Source organism: Panthera uncia, chromosome E1 (genome assembly GCF_023721935.1).
Source record: "Panthera uncia isolate 11264 chromosome E1, Puncia_PCG_1.0, whole genome shotgun sequence".
In the NCBI taxonomy this organism is placed as follows: Eukaryota; Metazoa; Chordata; class Mammalia; order Carnivora; family Felidae; genus Panthera; species Panthera uncia.
In genome coordinates, this window is record NC_064814.1 from 39,596,298 (window position 1) to 39,609,470 (window position 13,173).

At 40.3% G+C, this 13,173-nt stretch overlaps 1 protein-coding gene across 1 annotated transcript in view; it reads left to right on the forward strand.

Annotated features, from left to right (window-relative positions):
• CRLF3 (cytokine receptor like factor 3) overlaps positions 1-13,173 on the forward strand; it is a 42,118-nt gene that overhangs the window by 12,283 nt on the left and 16,662 nt on the right. Inside the window, exons 2-6 of the mRNA XM_049637881.1 lie at positions 2,425-2,632; positions 5,596-5,683; positions 6,175-6,352; positions 8,909-9,131; positions 9,811-9,943. Of these exons, the coding sequence (XP_049493838.1) occupies positions 2,425-2,632; positions 5,596-5,683; positions 6,175-6,352; positions 8,909-9,131; positions 9,811-9,943 (830 nt within the window). The remainder of the gene's footprint in view (positions 1-2,424; positions 2,633-5,595; positions 5,684-6,174; positions 6,353-8,908; positions 9,132-9,810; positions 9,944-13,173) is intronic.

Consider the following 13,173-nt stretch of genomic DNA (forward strand, 5'->3'; position numbering starts at 1 on the left):
TTTTTTTTTTTTTTTTTTTTTCCCTTCCCCTCCCCCATGGAAGAGTCTGCATTTCTAACAGCATTCAGGTGATACATCAAAATCATAAGGCATTCTTTCCCTAGTTCCTTAAAAAAGGTCTTAAAAATGTACATGATTAACTTCATTTTTATTCAGCAACATTTATTTCCCTGGTGCTATGTATGTTAGGGCCTGAGTCTTAAAGATCCCACAGGTGACTCATGAAGCAAATCAAGTACATTTTGAATATGGCTCCCTCCCCCCTTTTTTTTTTTTCTTCTTCAACCTTGGCTTGGGCTAATTTCATAGAAGTTCCTTAGTAACTGCACAGACAGTGATCAACAAACTTAAATTAGAATCTCTCTTTTTCCTTTTAAAAAAAAATTTTTTTTTTTAATGTTTATTTATTTTTGAGACAGGGAGAGACATAGCATGAATGGGGGAGGGCCAGAGAGAGGAAGACACAGAATCTGAAGTAGGCTCCAGGCTCCTAGCTGTCAGCACAGAGCCCGACGCGGGGCTTGAACTCATGGACTGCAAGATCATGACCTGAGCTGAAGTCGGCCGCTCAACCGACTGAGCCACTCAGGCGCCCAGAATCTCTCTTTTTCTTTATGATTTAAGGAATTCTTTGGGGTGCCTGGGTGGCTCAGTTGGTTAAACTTCTGACTTTGGCACAGGTCATCATCTCACAGTCTGTGAGCTTGAGTCTGGCATCAGGCTCTGTGCTGACAGAGCCTGGAGCCTGCTTCAGATTCTGTGTTTCCCTCTCTCTCTGCCCCTCCCCGACTCATACTCTGTCTCTGTCTCCAAAAATGAATAAACATTTAAAAAAAAATTTAAAAAAAAAAGGAATTCGTTCACTTCACACATACTATTGTAAGTTAAATTAATGTTGGAAGGAGAAAAAATTATTTTCATGATCCTTCCACTTCATCTAATCGTCAGACTGTCCCTGTATTTTCCTCCCTGTATTTCTTTGTACTCTTTGAGCATAGGCATCTTTTGTTTTTACATGGTTGTGAATATTTCTGGAAAACAATTTTGTATTCTGCTTTTTAAATTTAGTATTAGAGAATAAATGGAAACTTTTTAAATTTCTGTTAACTGTTAAAGTCGTATGCTTTGTGGATTTTCTTGGACTTCAAATGCTCTTGCAAAGATAAAGTTAGCAAAAGGGTTAGAGTATAAATGTAATAATGTCGTTATGAAACTAATATCTGCAAAGTAATTATGTGTTTGCTTTAATTCAAGTTTTTGGCTTTTGTTAGAATTTTCCTGTTAAGTGGGAGTGAATTGTGTGTTTTCCATATTCTTAAAAAAAAAAAAAAAATCTTGTATCTGTATAGACAACTGGTTTGTTTTCAAAATATGTCTGAGCTGTAAAGATTTCCCTGCCCTACCTCCCAGAACAGCAGCTCTTACTCTGGGCTCTGTGGACCTGAGGGCAGTGTTTCTCAGAGTCTGGGCTGCAGAATCACAGGTGTGCTTGTGAAACATGAGAACTGTATCCATATACCCCTTCACCCTTCTTGAAGGTTCTGAATCATTAGGTCTGGGATGGAGCCCTACAATCTAAATTATAACAGGCAGCCTACATGATGCTTCTGCAAACCAAGTTTCAGAATTATGTTTCAGGCAAGCCATGGTTGAAATTTGAGGGAATTTGTAGCTTTGAAATTGAATTAATTTCTTTAGAGCACGTATTATTCATTTTGCTGGGAAGAAGGTCTATAAACCTCTTGTTGAGATTTGCGAAGAGGAACGGGACTCAGAAAGGATGAAAGCGTTGTCCCAGAGGTGTGTTTTCATGAACATTCTCTGCCTTCTGTGAGCCTCTTTGAATTCTAAATAAATTCTTAGTTTTACCACAATGAGGGCATTTTATCCATTAGGTAATTAAAAAAAATATATTAATGGCCTTCTAATCTACCTTTTATTTACTACTTTTCAGTAAAATGAACCTTACTCCCCTCCTAATTTAAAATTTTTTTGTACTGAAACATACTGTTGCCAAGAACTACTTTGCATAGATAATAATACTTTCTAACATTTTTTGGGAACATCAGTGTGCCAGTTATTTTACCAAGTGTAATACATAGATTATTTTTATTTAATCCTTACAGCAACCCCATGAGGTAAGCATTACACTGATTTGACAATTAAGGAAATTGAGGTGTAGAGTGCTTAATTAACGTGACCAAAATTGACGGGGTTTGTGAACGATGGAACCAGGATTTGAGCCCATTCAGTTTTACCCGAAGGCCAGTTTTATGCATTTCTGCAAGTTTGTGCAAATCAGTCACATTTGATTTATCAAGAAATGGAAGATGGTTGTTGTGTAGTGCCTTCAGATTTTGAGTGATGCCCGCCTGTGTATTAGCCTATTCAGAGATTCTGAGTTTTTATGTTCTTCCTTTTCAGATCAAAGAGAGTGCATCCCAGACCAGAGATGTCCTCAAACAGCATTTTAATGACTTAAAGGGAACCCTTGGGAAGCTCCTGGATGAGCGATTGGTGACCCTTCTGCAAGAGGTGGACACCATTGAACAGGAGACCATTAAACCTCTAGATGATTGCCAGAAACTCATAGAGCACGGAGTTCATACCGCAGAGGACTTAGTCCAAGAAGGTGGGAGTCCAGGGAGCCTGTTAAGTGTGGCACATTCAGATTGGCACTTTGTCGATTTCTCAGGGTGCCAACAGGCTTCTTGCCATCTGTGGGGTGCTTAGAATGTTCCTGCCTTAGGATGGTTTGTAATATAGGACAGCAGATACTGTGAGGTATCCCAGGGTGAGTGCAGTTAAAGTGTTAATTATAATTATTTACAAAACAAGGAGTTTTGTAAAACAAAAACAAGGTTTTTCTCAAATGGTTCTATGATAGGGTCTTACTCACTGTTAACACAGTGATTTTAAGGTCCTTTTGAGTCTATTTAAATGTTTTTCAGTGTTCAAATAATTTAATTCCATTGTTAGTTTTAGAAGGTTACAAATTACGATCGGTGTTTACTCCTGAAATCGTAGTAGTTCCGTACCTATCTGTAGCCCGTTATTGTGGTTAAAGCATGCCCAGATCTTGCCTTGCTACCTTCCCGTCTTCACACCCACCTTCCTCCCTTCACATACTTCTTTGTTGAGTGTATTAATTAAAAAGATCACAGTTCTGCCCTGTGGAGTTCACAGTACAGTGAGAGAGGCATACATGCTGAGAGCAATCTAAGACCCACAGGAGCACAGAAGGGAAAGCCCTTAACTCCGGGAGAGTGTAGGGTAGCTTTCTGTAGGAGGAGTTGCACAGAGGCTTGAAGGAATTCATTAAGCAGACAAAGGAAGAAAGGAGGTAACAGCACAATTTGAAGCAGAAGTAACATCACGAGTGAAGTGAATGGTGTATCAGGGATCTCTTGAAGTATTTTAGGCAGCAGAGTTACACAATCAGATTTGAATTAAAAAAAACAAAAAAAAACAAAATGGTACTGCCTACAGTTTGGCGACTGTATTGGAGGTCATAAGACTGAGGTAAAAGAGGCCAATTAGGAAGTTGTAGCACTAATCCAGACAGGAAATGATGAAGGCAATGACAGGTAGAGATGATGTGGAGCTGATTTTAAGATTTTTCAGAAAGAGAATTGATGATTTTACTTCTTAGTGAGTGTTGATTACTGGTGATTGTCTGGATATTGGAGGATAAAGGGAAGGCCTTAGGATGACCAAAACCAGCCTGATTTTGGATTACCAGGTGAATTGTGCTGTTTATGGACATAAACAAAGGAGAAGGGTGGGCTTCACTGGGTAGTTGGGCATTCAGTGTGGGGCAAGATGCCCAGAAGGTAGTTGGGAATGTGGCATGTGGCTTAGGAGAGAGATCAGTATGGCAGTATGACAATGATGGTGTATACATCGAGTCTGAATCCATGAGAGTAAGTGAATCATCAAGAGTTAGTGTACAATATTGAGAAGAGAGGGTGCCAGAGGGTAGACGGTGGGGGATGCCAGCATTTAAAGGACAGTTGAGGAAAAAGGAGCCAGAGGAGACTGAATACCACCCATTCTGCATTGAGTGCTGTGAATGGCATGCGATAAAAAGGGTGAGTGGCTAACAAGTCTGTCATTCCAACTGGAAATTCATCCCTTTGTGGTAACATTTAGAATGTGCTATTGGTATTATCTGTAGATGCTAATTACATTTTGTCTTCTCTTCAGTGAGAACTGCTTATTTGACACTGACCCTAGCAGTGCCTTTGAGAAAATGCTTCTTAGTGGGACCACAGAACGTCTTTCCCTGGAGGCTTTGCATTTGGAAACAAACCCAGAAGTAGTTCACAGGTCATCCATCACCCTGAGGACTGAGAAATGTTTTTATTTTAGAAAAGAAATCCTTTGAGGCACAAACTTGTTTGTTACAGCATCTGATGCTTAAATTTTTTTATATTTCAGAAATATTTTGAATTTCAATCTCTTCCTCTCAAGGGATAAAGCCTTATTGATGGAATTTTGAGGACTTTCAGGCATTGTTCAATATGTCTCTGTTTTCCTGTTGGTGAGGGAGAATGTCATGTTATATGGTCCCCAAAAACTTGAGTCACTCCAGGGCACATTCAGATGGAAAGAGTCCCGGTACTGTTTCTTCGGGGTCCTGGAAGGACACAGAAGTTGTCTTTATATAGCTCCTCCTTTTTATTTTTCTGTGGAATAATTTTTTTTTTAATGTTTGTTTATTTTTGAGAGAGAGAGTGTGCGTATGAAAGAGGGAGTGACAGAGAGAGAGGGAGACAGAGGATCTGAAGCAGGTTCTGCGCTTGAGAGTACAGAGCCTGATGCGGGGCTCAAACTCACTGACCTCGAGATCATGACCTGAGCCAAAGTCAGACGCTTAACCGACTGAGCCACCCAGATGCCCCTCTGTGGAATAATTTCTAATGTGTGATATTCTTTCAGGAAAATAGCTGTATCATTTGACTTTATAAGACCCCGTGCCCTATTCTTCTGTCAGGGTAATACCTGTACTGGCTCCTATTGGAGTTCTGTAAGTCAAGATTCTGTAGGAGAGATGGCAGAGAGTACCTGCACCTTGTCCATTGCATAAAATTGGTTGACAAACTAGGGGCGCCTGGGTGGCTCAGTAGGTTGAGCATCCGACTTCGGCTCAGTTCATGATCTCGAGGTCAGTGAGTTCGAGCCCCGCATCAGGCTCTGTGCTGACAGCTCAGAGCCTGGAGCCTGCTTCAGATTGTCTCCCTCTCTCTCTGCCCCTCCCCCACTCATACTCTGTCTCTCTCTATCTCTCAAAAATGAATAAACGTTTAAAAAAATGTATAAAAATTTTTTCGTTGATAAACGGTATTTCTTTGTTTAGAGCACATTTTTTCATTTCTGGCAAAATGTTACCATCATGTACCCCTTTTCCTCATGAGCTTCACCTTAGAGTCACTTCTAAAATAGTTTCTACTTTTGCTTTTTGGGAATTTGACTCTGGAATCACTTAAGAATTGTTTGTAGGAAAACCAGAGACCCACCTTGACGCGGATTGTAGTGATTACTTTGTAACAGGACCGTTTTTCACTGTACTTGTTCTCTTATTCCTGATTGTAGGGGAGATCGCCATTCTGGGTGGTGTAGGAGAACAGAATGAGAAACTGTGGAACTTTACCCAAAAGGCCTCACACATTCAGTTGGACAGGTAAAGTAGTTAGTGCCTTCAGGATTTGGTTTTAAGCATTTAAACTGTCTGCTTTTTTTTCCCCTCCCTATTAAAGATTCTGAGTAAGTGTGATAGAGAATATAGATTTCAAGGTCCACTGCCCAATACCAGCATTAGTAGTATGAAATAGCTGTGATTGTAATTTTTGGTATAGTTTTATTATAGATTTTCTTCCATTCTAATGTGTAAGAGAATTGTTAAATTTTAGATATTCTGCACATATTGAAACTGAGTACATTGGATCTTTCAGTATAAACTTGACAGTGGTGATCCTACCAATTTTCTATTTTGTTGGTTATATTTGCCTGGGAAGAGAATCTTTATGTAACATCTTGCAAAGCCTCTGTTGCCATTGGCATTATTTCCTGGGGGCTTCAGCATCATTATAGTATGTGACTGATTGAAACTCCGTGTCATATTTCTAACTTCCAGTTAAAAGCCTCATAAACACATAGGCTTTGTTTCCTCAGCTTACCAGAAGTGCCTTTACTGGTTGATGTGCCTTGTTTATCTGCTCAGTTGGATGACTCAATTCTGAACATAGTGAAAGACCACATTTTCAAGCATGGAACGGTAGCATCTCGCCCACCGGTACAGATAGAAGAACTAATAGAGAAACCTGGAGGCATCATTGTTCGATGGTGTAAGGTATGTAATTAATTGTAGAAGTGGCTTCAACATTGTGGATTTGAGATTTGAGGGCCTTTAGGATGTTTTTTATTAATTACCTTTGAAGATTTTCTTCTCTTCACAAACAAAAGTCTCTTTGGCTTTACAATTAAAGTCACAGGGAACTTGAATGGAGGTAGCTCTTCCAGTTTGAGATAGTTTTGAAGATGCCTTTAAAAATCTCTGTATCACAACAGTATTTCCCATCACATATTTCCCAAACTTAACCCTTAGTGAGTTGAAGATCTCTCCCGTTTCTGTTTATTACGAAAGTCAAAAGATCGTACTGAATATTGATTGGGTGTCTGATATTTTCTGTTCCACGTTGAACTAATATTTCTGAAATAAAGTTCTTAAAATGTGGTTTTTTCACATTCTCAGCATTGCTGAGAATTTTGTGTGTTAAATCATGTTATGTATATGAGTTACCATATTTTTTTTTTTAATTTTTAAAAAGGTTTTTATTTTTGGGAGAGAGAGAGAGTGAGAGAGCATGGGAGGGTCAGAGAGAGAGAGAGGGAGAGAGAGAGAATCCCAGGCAGGCTCTGCACTGTTAGCACTGAACTGGGCTTGAACTGAGATCATGATCTGAGCTGAAATCAAGAGTTGGACGCTTAACTGACTAAGTCACAGGCGCCCCTGGACATGGTTTCTATCTAAAGTATGGTAACTTGGGGTGCTTGGGTGTCTCAGTTGGTTAAGCATCTGACTCTTGATTTCAGCTCAGTCATGATTTCACCGTTTGTGAGGTCAAGCCATGGATTGGGCTTGGCATTGATAGCACGGAGCCTGCTTGGGATTCTCTCCCTTTCTCTGTTCCCCTCCCCTGCTTGTGCATGTGCGTGTGCTCTCCCTCTCTCAAAATAAATAAATAAACTTAAAAAAAAAAAAAGAAACCATGTCTAAATGGGTCATAAGTGTCTTGGCTGTTGACCGATAAATACATCATTCAGAGTGGGTGCTCATATTCTGGAAATAATTTTCTTAAATGGGTTTTCTAATGAAGCCTTATTAATAGAAAAAAAATAGAGAGGTTTTTGTTCGTTCAAAACAAAGACTGTCATTCCATTTTTATTCTTTTGCCTGTCAGTGGACCTAGAGTTTCCAGTTTTTTGCTATAAACATATTATTATTCATGTTTCCTTGTGTACATGTGTAAGATGTTTTTCTTAAGTGTATACCCAGTAAAATTATGAGGTCTTAGAGTATAGGATCCATACTCTGCTAGATAATACTAAGTTCTCTTTAATGTGATTGTACCAGTGTTTCCACCAGCAGTGTATGAGTTCCTGTTACTCTGCATCCTGACCAATACTTGGCTTTGTCAGACTTCGTATTTTTGCCGATATGGTATCTCATTTTGGTTTTATTTATTTCTTTATTATTTGTTTTTTTCTATATCTTTTTTTTTTTTTTTTTTAAGACTGAGTGTGTGCATACGCGTGGGAGGGGCAAAGGGAGAAAGAGAGAAAGAATCTTAAGCAGGCTCCACGTCCAGCACCATCTCACCACTGTGACATCACAACCTGAGCCGAAATTAACAGTCGGACGCTTAACCGACTGAACCACCGCACCGGGCACCCATCATTTTGGGTCTATGAATTTTTTTTAATGTTTGTTTATTTCTGAGAGAGACAAAGAGAGGGCAGGGGAGGGGTAGAAGGAGAGAGAGTGAGACACAGAATCTGAAGCAGGCTTCAGCCTTTGCGCTGTCAGCACAGAACCTGATGCGGGGCTCGAAACCACAAGCCAGGAGATCATGATCTGAGCCAAAGTCGGGTGCTTAACCAACTGAGCCACCCAGGCACCTCCCTCATTTTGGTTTTAGATTTCATTGTCCATGTTACAAATTTGGTTGAGTATTTTTATATATTTTTGGTTGCTTATATTTTAATTCTATAGAATGTTTATTTTGGTCTTTTGTCCATTTCCTTATTGGGTGGTTTTTAAGTTTTAGGAGTCTTTTGTATATTCTAGATATTAATTCTCTTGGTTATATGAATGATGTAGTTGTGGGGTTCTTTCTTTATTTAATTTTAATTTAATTTAATTTTTGTTATTTTAGAGAGAGCGAGAGAGCGTATACTAGTGAGGGAGAGGCAGGGTTGGGGATCGGGAGAGACTCCCAAGCAGGCTCCACAGTTAGCATGGAGCCTGACATGGGGCTCGATCCCATGACTCTGGGATCATGACCTGAGCCGAAATCAAGAGACACTCAACCAAATGAACCACCTAGGTGCACCTAGTTGTGGGATTCTTATCTTTGAGTTTTGAATACTTTACCTTTGGCTTTATTGTATAGAAAACATACAATTCTTCAAAAGAAGAGTTTTCCAAATCAGACTGGGAAGTGTAAAACAATATGGCTCAATAAAGGAAAGAAGGGAAATAATGATGGCATATTTTCTGTGACCTTCCTGTGAATAGCCCACATTCAGTACATGGGCTTCTGTGCTTGGCCCAAGAGTTCTTAAGCCATGATGCTGAGAGAAATTATTTCCTGATTTTTACCTAACATAAAGCCTTTCTCCTTAGGTGGATGACGACTTTATAGCCCAAGATTACAGGCTCCAATTCCGCAAATGCACTTCAAATCACTTTGAGGACGTGTATGTAGGCTCTGAAACTGAGTTCATAGTATTGCACATAGACCCCAACGTTGATTATCAGTTCAGAGTCTGCGCCCGAGGAGATGGCCGACAGGAGTGGAGTCCTTGGAGCGTCCCCCAAATGGGTCACTCCACGTTGGTGCCTCATGGTATGCTGTTGCCTTCTCACTCCTGAAGCTTCACTGTGTATCAGACCACTTGTACCTGTTCCGTCAGCACACTGACAACCACATTTGCTGACAGTAAAACCTGAATTGATGAGAAAAACACGGAAACTGCCCTGTTCAAATTATTTCATGTGACTTTTGAGAAATTTTCATCAGTTCTTCTCTCCAGAGTCCAAAAATAGTGCCAGGCAGGATTATTAGCGGTTCCTAAATCCAAGGACTTAAGTATTGCATCAGAATGCTGATTTTTCAAATGAATGAGTATCAGGATGGAGGTCTTAGGATTTGAAATTGGTCTCTCCTAAAAAGACAAAACAAAATGAAATTGGTCTCTCCTGTATTACTACCTTAAAACATTTGGACTTATTTGTTAACTAGTTCTTAATCAGGTTGGAATAAGCTCAAACAGTTATGCTTCACCCTGATTTTATGAGGTAGGAGAGAGCTCTCACTTGATCTTCCATGCCACAATAGACTAGCATGTGTTTCGTGGTTTGTAGGGTTAACCAGGATACCCTGTCACTGCCTCTCTTCTTTTATGGAACTTGCCCATGACCCCTAAGAGCAGCCTCTTCTGCTTCCAATTTTTATTTAATGTGTCAGTATTGAAGATACTCCTCACAGGGTTTCAATAATTTCAATATTTTTGCTTTTTAAAAAGAGTGGACAGCTGGCTTTGAGGGCTACAGCCTGAGTAGTCGAAGAAATATAGCCCTCCGGAATGATTCTGAATCCTCAGGTGTCCTCTACTCCAGCGCTCCGACTTACTTCTGTGGGCAGACATTGACATTCAGGCAAGTAGATATTACAGTATCTGTTATGCCTTAGGCAGCAGAGCGAAGTGCATAGAACATACATGAGCTTTGGATTCAAAGTAGACCTGAATTTACTTCGTCATTTGTAGGGAGAGTTACTCTGGGGAGAGTTCCTCATTTCTCTCTGCTTTGGTTTTCTCATATGTGTTCATAGGGTTATTACGAAGATGAACTAAGATAATGTATATAAGATGTCTCGCTTATGCTTGATACATAGCACGTACTTACGTTTGTCTCTTTTCTTGGGAGATAGAGGTAAGTAGACTACCTCTCAGAAGTCTGTCTTAGGGGCACCTGGGTGTCTTGGTCAGTTGAGCATCCCACTCTTGATTTCAGCTCAAGTTGCGATCTCAGGGTTCGTGAGATCGAGCCCTGTGCTAGGTTCCATGCTGACAGCACAGAGCATGCTTGGGGTTCTCTCTCTCCCTCTGTCTGCCCCTCCCCTGCTTGTGCACAGGCATGCATGAACTCTCTCTCTCTCTCTCAAAATAAGTAGGTAAACTTTTTTAAAAGTCAATCTTAAAAAATCAGAGGCCAAGAATTTTTTTCCTTTATGAATGAATATGAGCAAGTCTCTGTGAAAGACAACCTGCTGGTGTAAACATAATGAGAATTACATACATAATGTATGTGATGTGTATAATTCTCTGTAAAATAGAACTGAAAGCAAACTCTCCTGCCACCAATCATTTTTCTGTTTCTTCATCCATGTCTTCCTGTATTAGAACAATTTCCTTGTTTTCATGTTATCTGAGATGCGTTCTCTATAGTCCTATTTCTGAATAGGTCCTGCTAGAAACCAAAGCCCAGTTTTGATTTGGAAAAGCAGGGTAGCCAACTCTTCTCTAAGTTTTAAGTCCAGATCATCAGATTTTATGGTGAATGGTTGCTTAGAGTTTCTGTTGTTCTCAGTCCTTTGTCATATGAAGCTTGGAGAGTATCTGAAAGCTTTATGTAAGCCAGTATGGCCATGTTCTCCCCCAGCCAAATCATCTTAACTGTCAGCAGTTCTCACAATATACTGGTTTATGCTTTGTCTCATTTTAAAAAAAATTTTAATGTTTATTTTTGAGAGAGAGAGTGAGTGAGTGAGTGGGGGAGGGGCAGAGGAGACACAGAATCTGAAGCAGGCTCTAGGCTCTAAGCTGTCAGCACAGAGCCCAATGTGGGGCTTGAACCCACAAACCGCAAGATTGTGACCTGAGCCGCAGTCAGAAGCTTAACTGACTGAGCCACCTTGCTCATTTTTGACACCTCCTCTCACACCTTGGGTTTTGAACAATGACTTAATAACCAGAAAGATACCAACAGAGAGAGAGGGAGAGAGAGAAATGAGTCTATTACCTGAAGTCCTCTTAGTTACTCCCTAAAGGGGAGTTCATGAGTTTTGTTTGCTAACAAACTCTTTTTCATCTTATATCTTTGTTTATAGAAATACTGCCATTAGTGAATCTCTGGAGAACAATGTGCTCCTGTGTAATGATAGGGCTTCCTGAGTTGATAGATTCAGGTCTGATATCTCAGACAGTAAGAATAGTACTCGTAGTAATAATAACTGCAGTTGATAATTAAATGACATTTATTACATGCGAGGTACTATTTTAAGCACTTATATTCATTTCTTTGTTTTCTAAGTTTATTTATTTGAGAGAGAGAGGTGGGGGGCAGAGAGAGAGAGAATCCTAAGCGCTGCACGGTCAGTGCAGAGCCAGATGCGGGGCTTGAACTCATGGAACCATGAGATCATGACCTGAGCTGAAACCAGGACAGACACTTACCTCACTGAGCCACCTAGGTGCCCCTATATTCATTTGATTCTTACAATAACCCAATAAAATAGGTATAGCTATCCATTTTAGGGATATCAAGGCACACAGAAGTTAAGTCACTTACCCAGTGTCACATAACTGGTAAATGGCATAGCTAGTCTGTATTGTTTGTTTTTGTCTTCTTCACAGGAGAATAAATGTGATTGTAGTTAGTGTTGAAATGTACAGTTTCTCTGTCAGTATCCTTAGCTCTTTTCCTTTTCCCTCTTCTGTGACCATTTCCCCCCCAGTGATGGTGACCTGATGCTCTCCTGCTTTTAAATGCTTCCTCTGTGAACACAGGGGGAGGTCTGATCGATGGTGTACTTAGGTTTGTTTCTTATGTCATTCAGTAAATATTTAAGATGTTGGAAATGACCCAAACTGGTGTCACTCTACTCACTATCTGTGGACCATGACCTGACATTTAGTAGGCCTCAGTAAACCATTTGTTCCTTCCTCCTTTTCCAAAGATGTCTGACCGGGCCCCACTTGGCAGAGTGATTAACCGAAACTTAGTTCAGCTCAGTATTATTGTAGCCAGACCCTTGCATTTTTGTCATTTTTCCTTTGAATGTGGAAAGAAAATATCTTCTCTCCGTGTTAAAAGCAATTGCAGGCATCAGCAGCTAAGTCAGAAGATGTGAGAGATGGGGGGCACCTCCTCTGTATAAGGGGGGAACAGATGGGCCAACTTGACTAAAGGTAAACTTTATTCAGTTTTTTGAGGGTGTTGGAAGGCCTTGCAGTTAGAGGGAAGGTTATAGTCCTGTAGGCCCTGCCCTGTTGCTCCCCCCAGTCTATTCCTGATGAAGTTGCCGGAATGTGTAGAGCTGCGGAAGCCAAGAAACCTGTTACTGGCGGGCTCCGTCAGTCTCTAGAGCCCTGTCTCATTTGGTGGCCAGGTCTGCAAAGCAAACTCCTCCTGCTAGGCCTCTCCTTGATTTCCTGCCTGAACATTCCTGCTCTCCCTCTCCTTGCTTCTAAGATTTCCTGATCTTCCTGTTTTTTTAACCATATTTTTACTTTCTTTTCTCTACCACTTCCTTTCTTTAAAACAGCTTCTTTTCAAACAGCCTTCCTTAATCCTAATAGCCTAGGAGGTTACTGTCATCTTTTATAGATGAAGAGACCAAAGCACAGGGAGTACATGACTTGTCACTATTTAGATCCTGCCAGTCTAGCCCTAAAAGTCTGTGCTTTTACCCACTGTGCTATCTGCCTCCCACAAGTCACATGTGGTGGTAAATCAAGGGGCAGTAGGCTGGCTATTTATTGTTATACACTTTCTCTTTTAAAGAACATAAAAAGTTAATGTTACAGTTAGCATTATCAATTGCTGTGTAACAAATCACCCCAAAACTTAGAAGCTTAAAACAGCAATAGTCATTTATTTTGCTC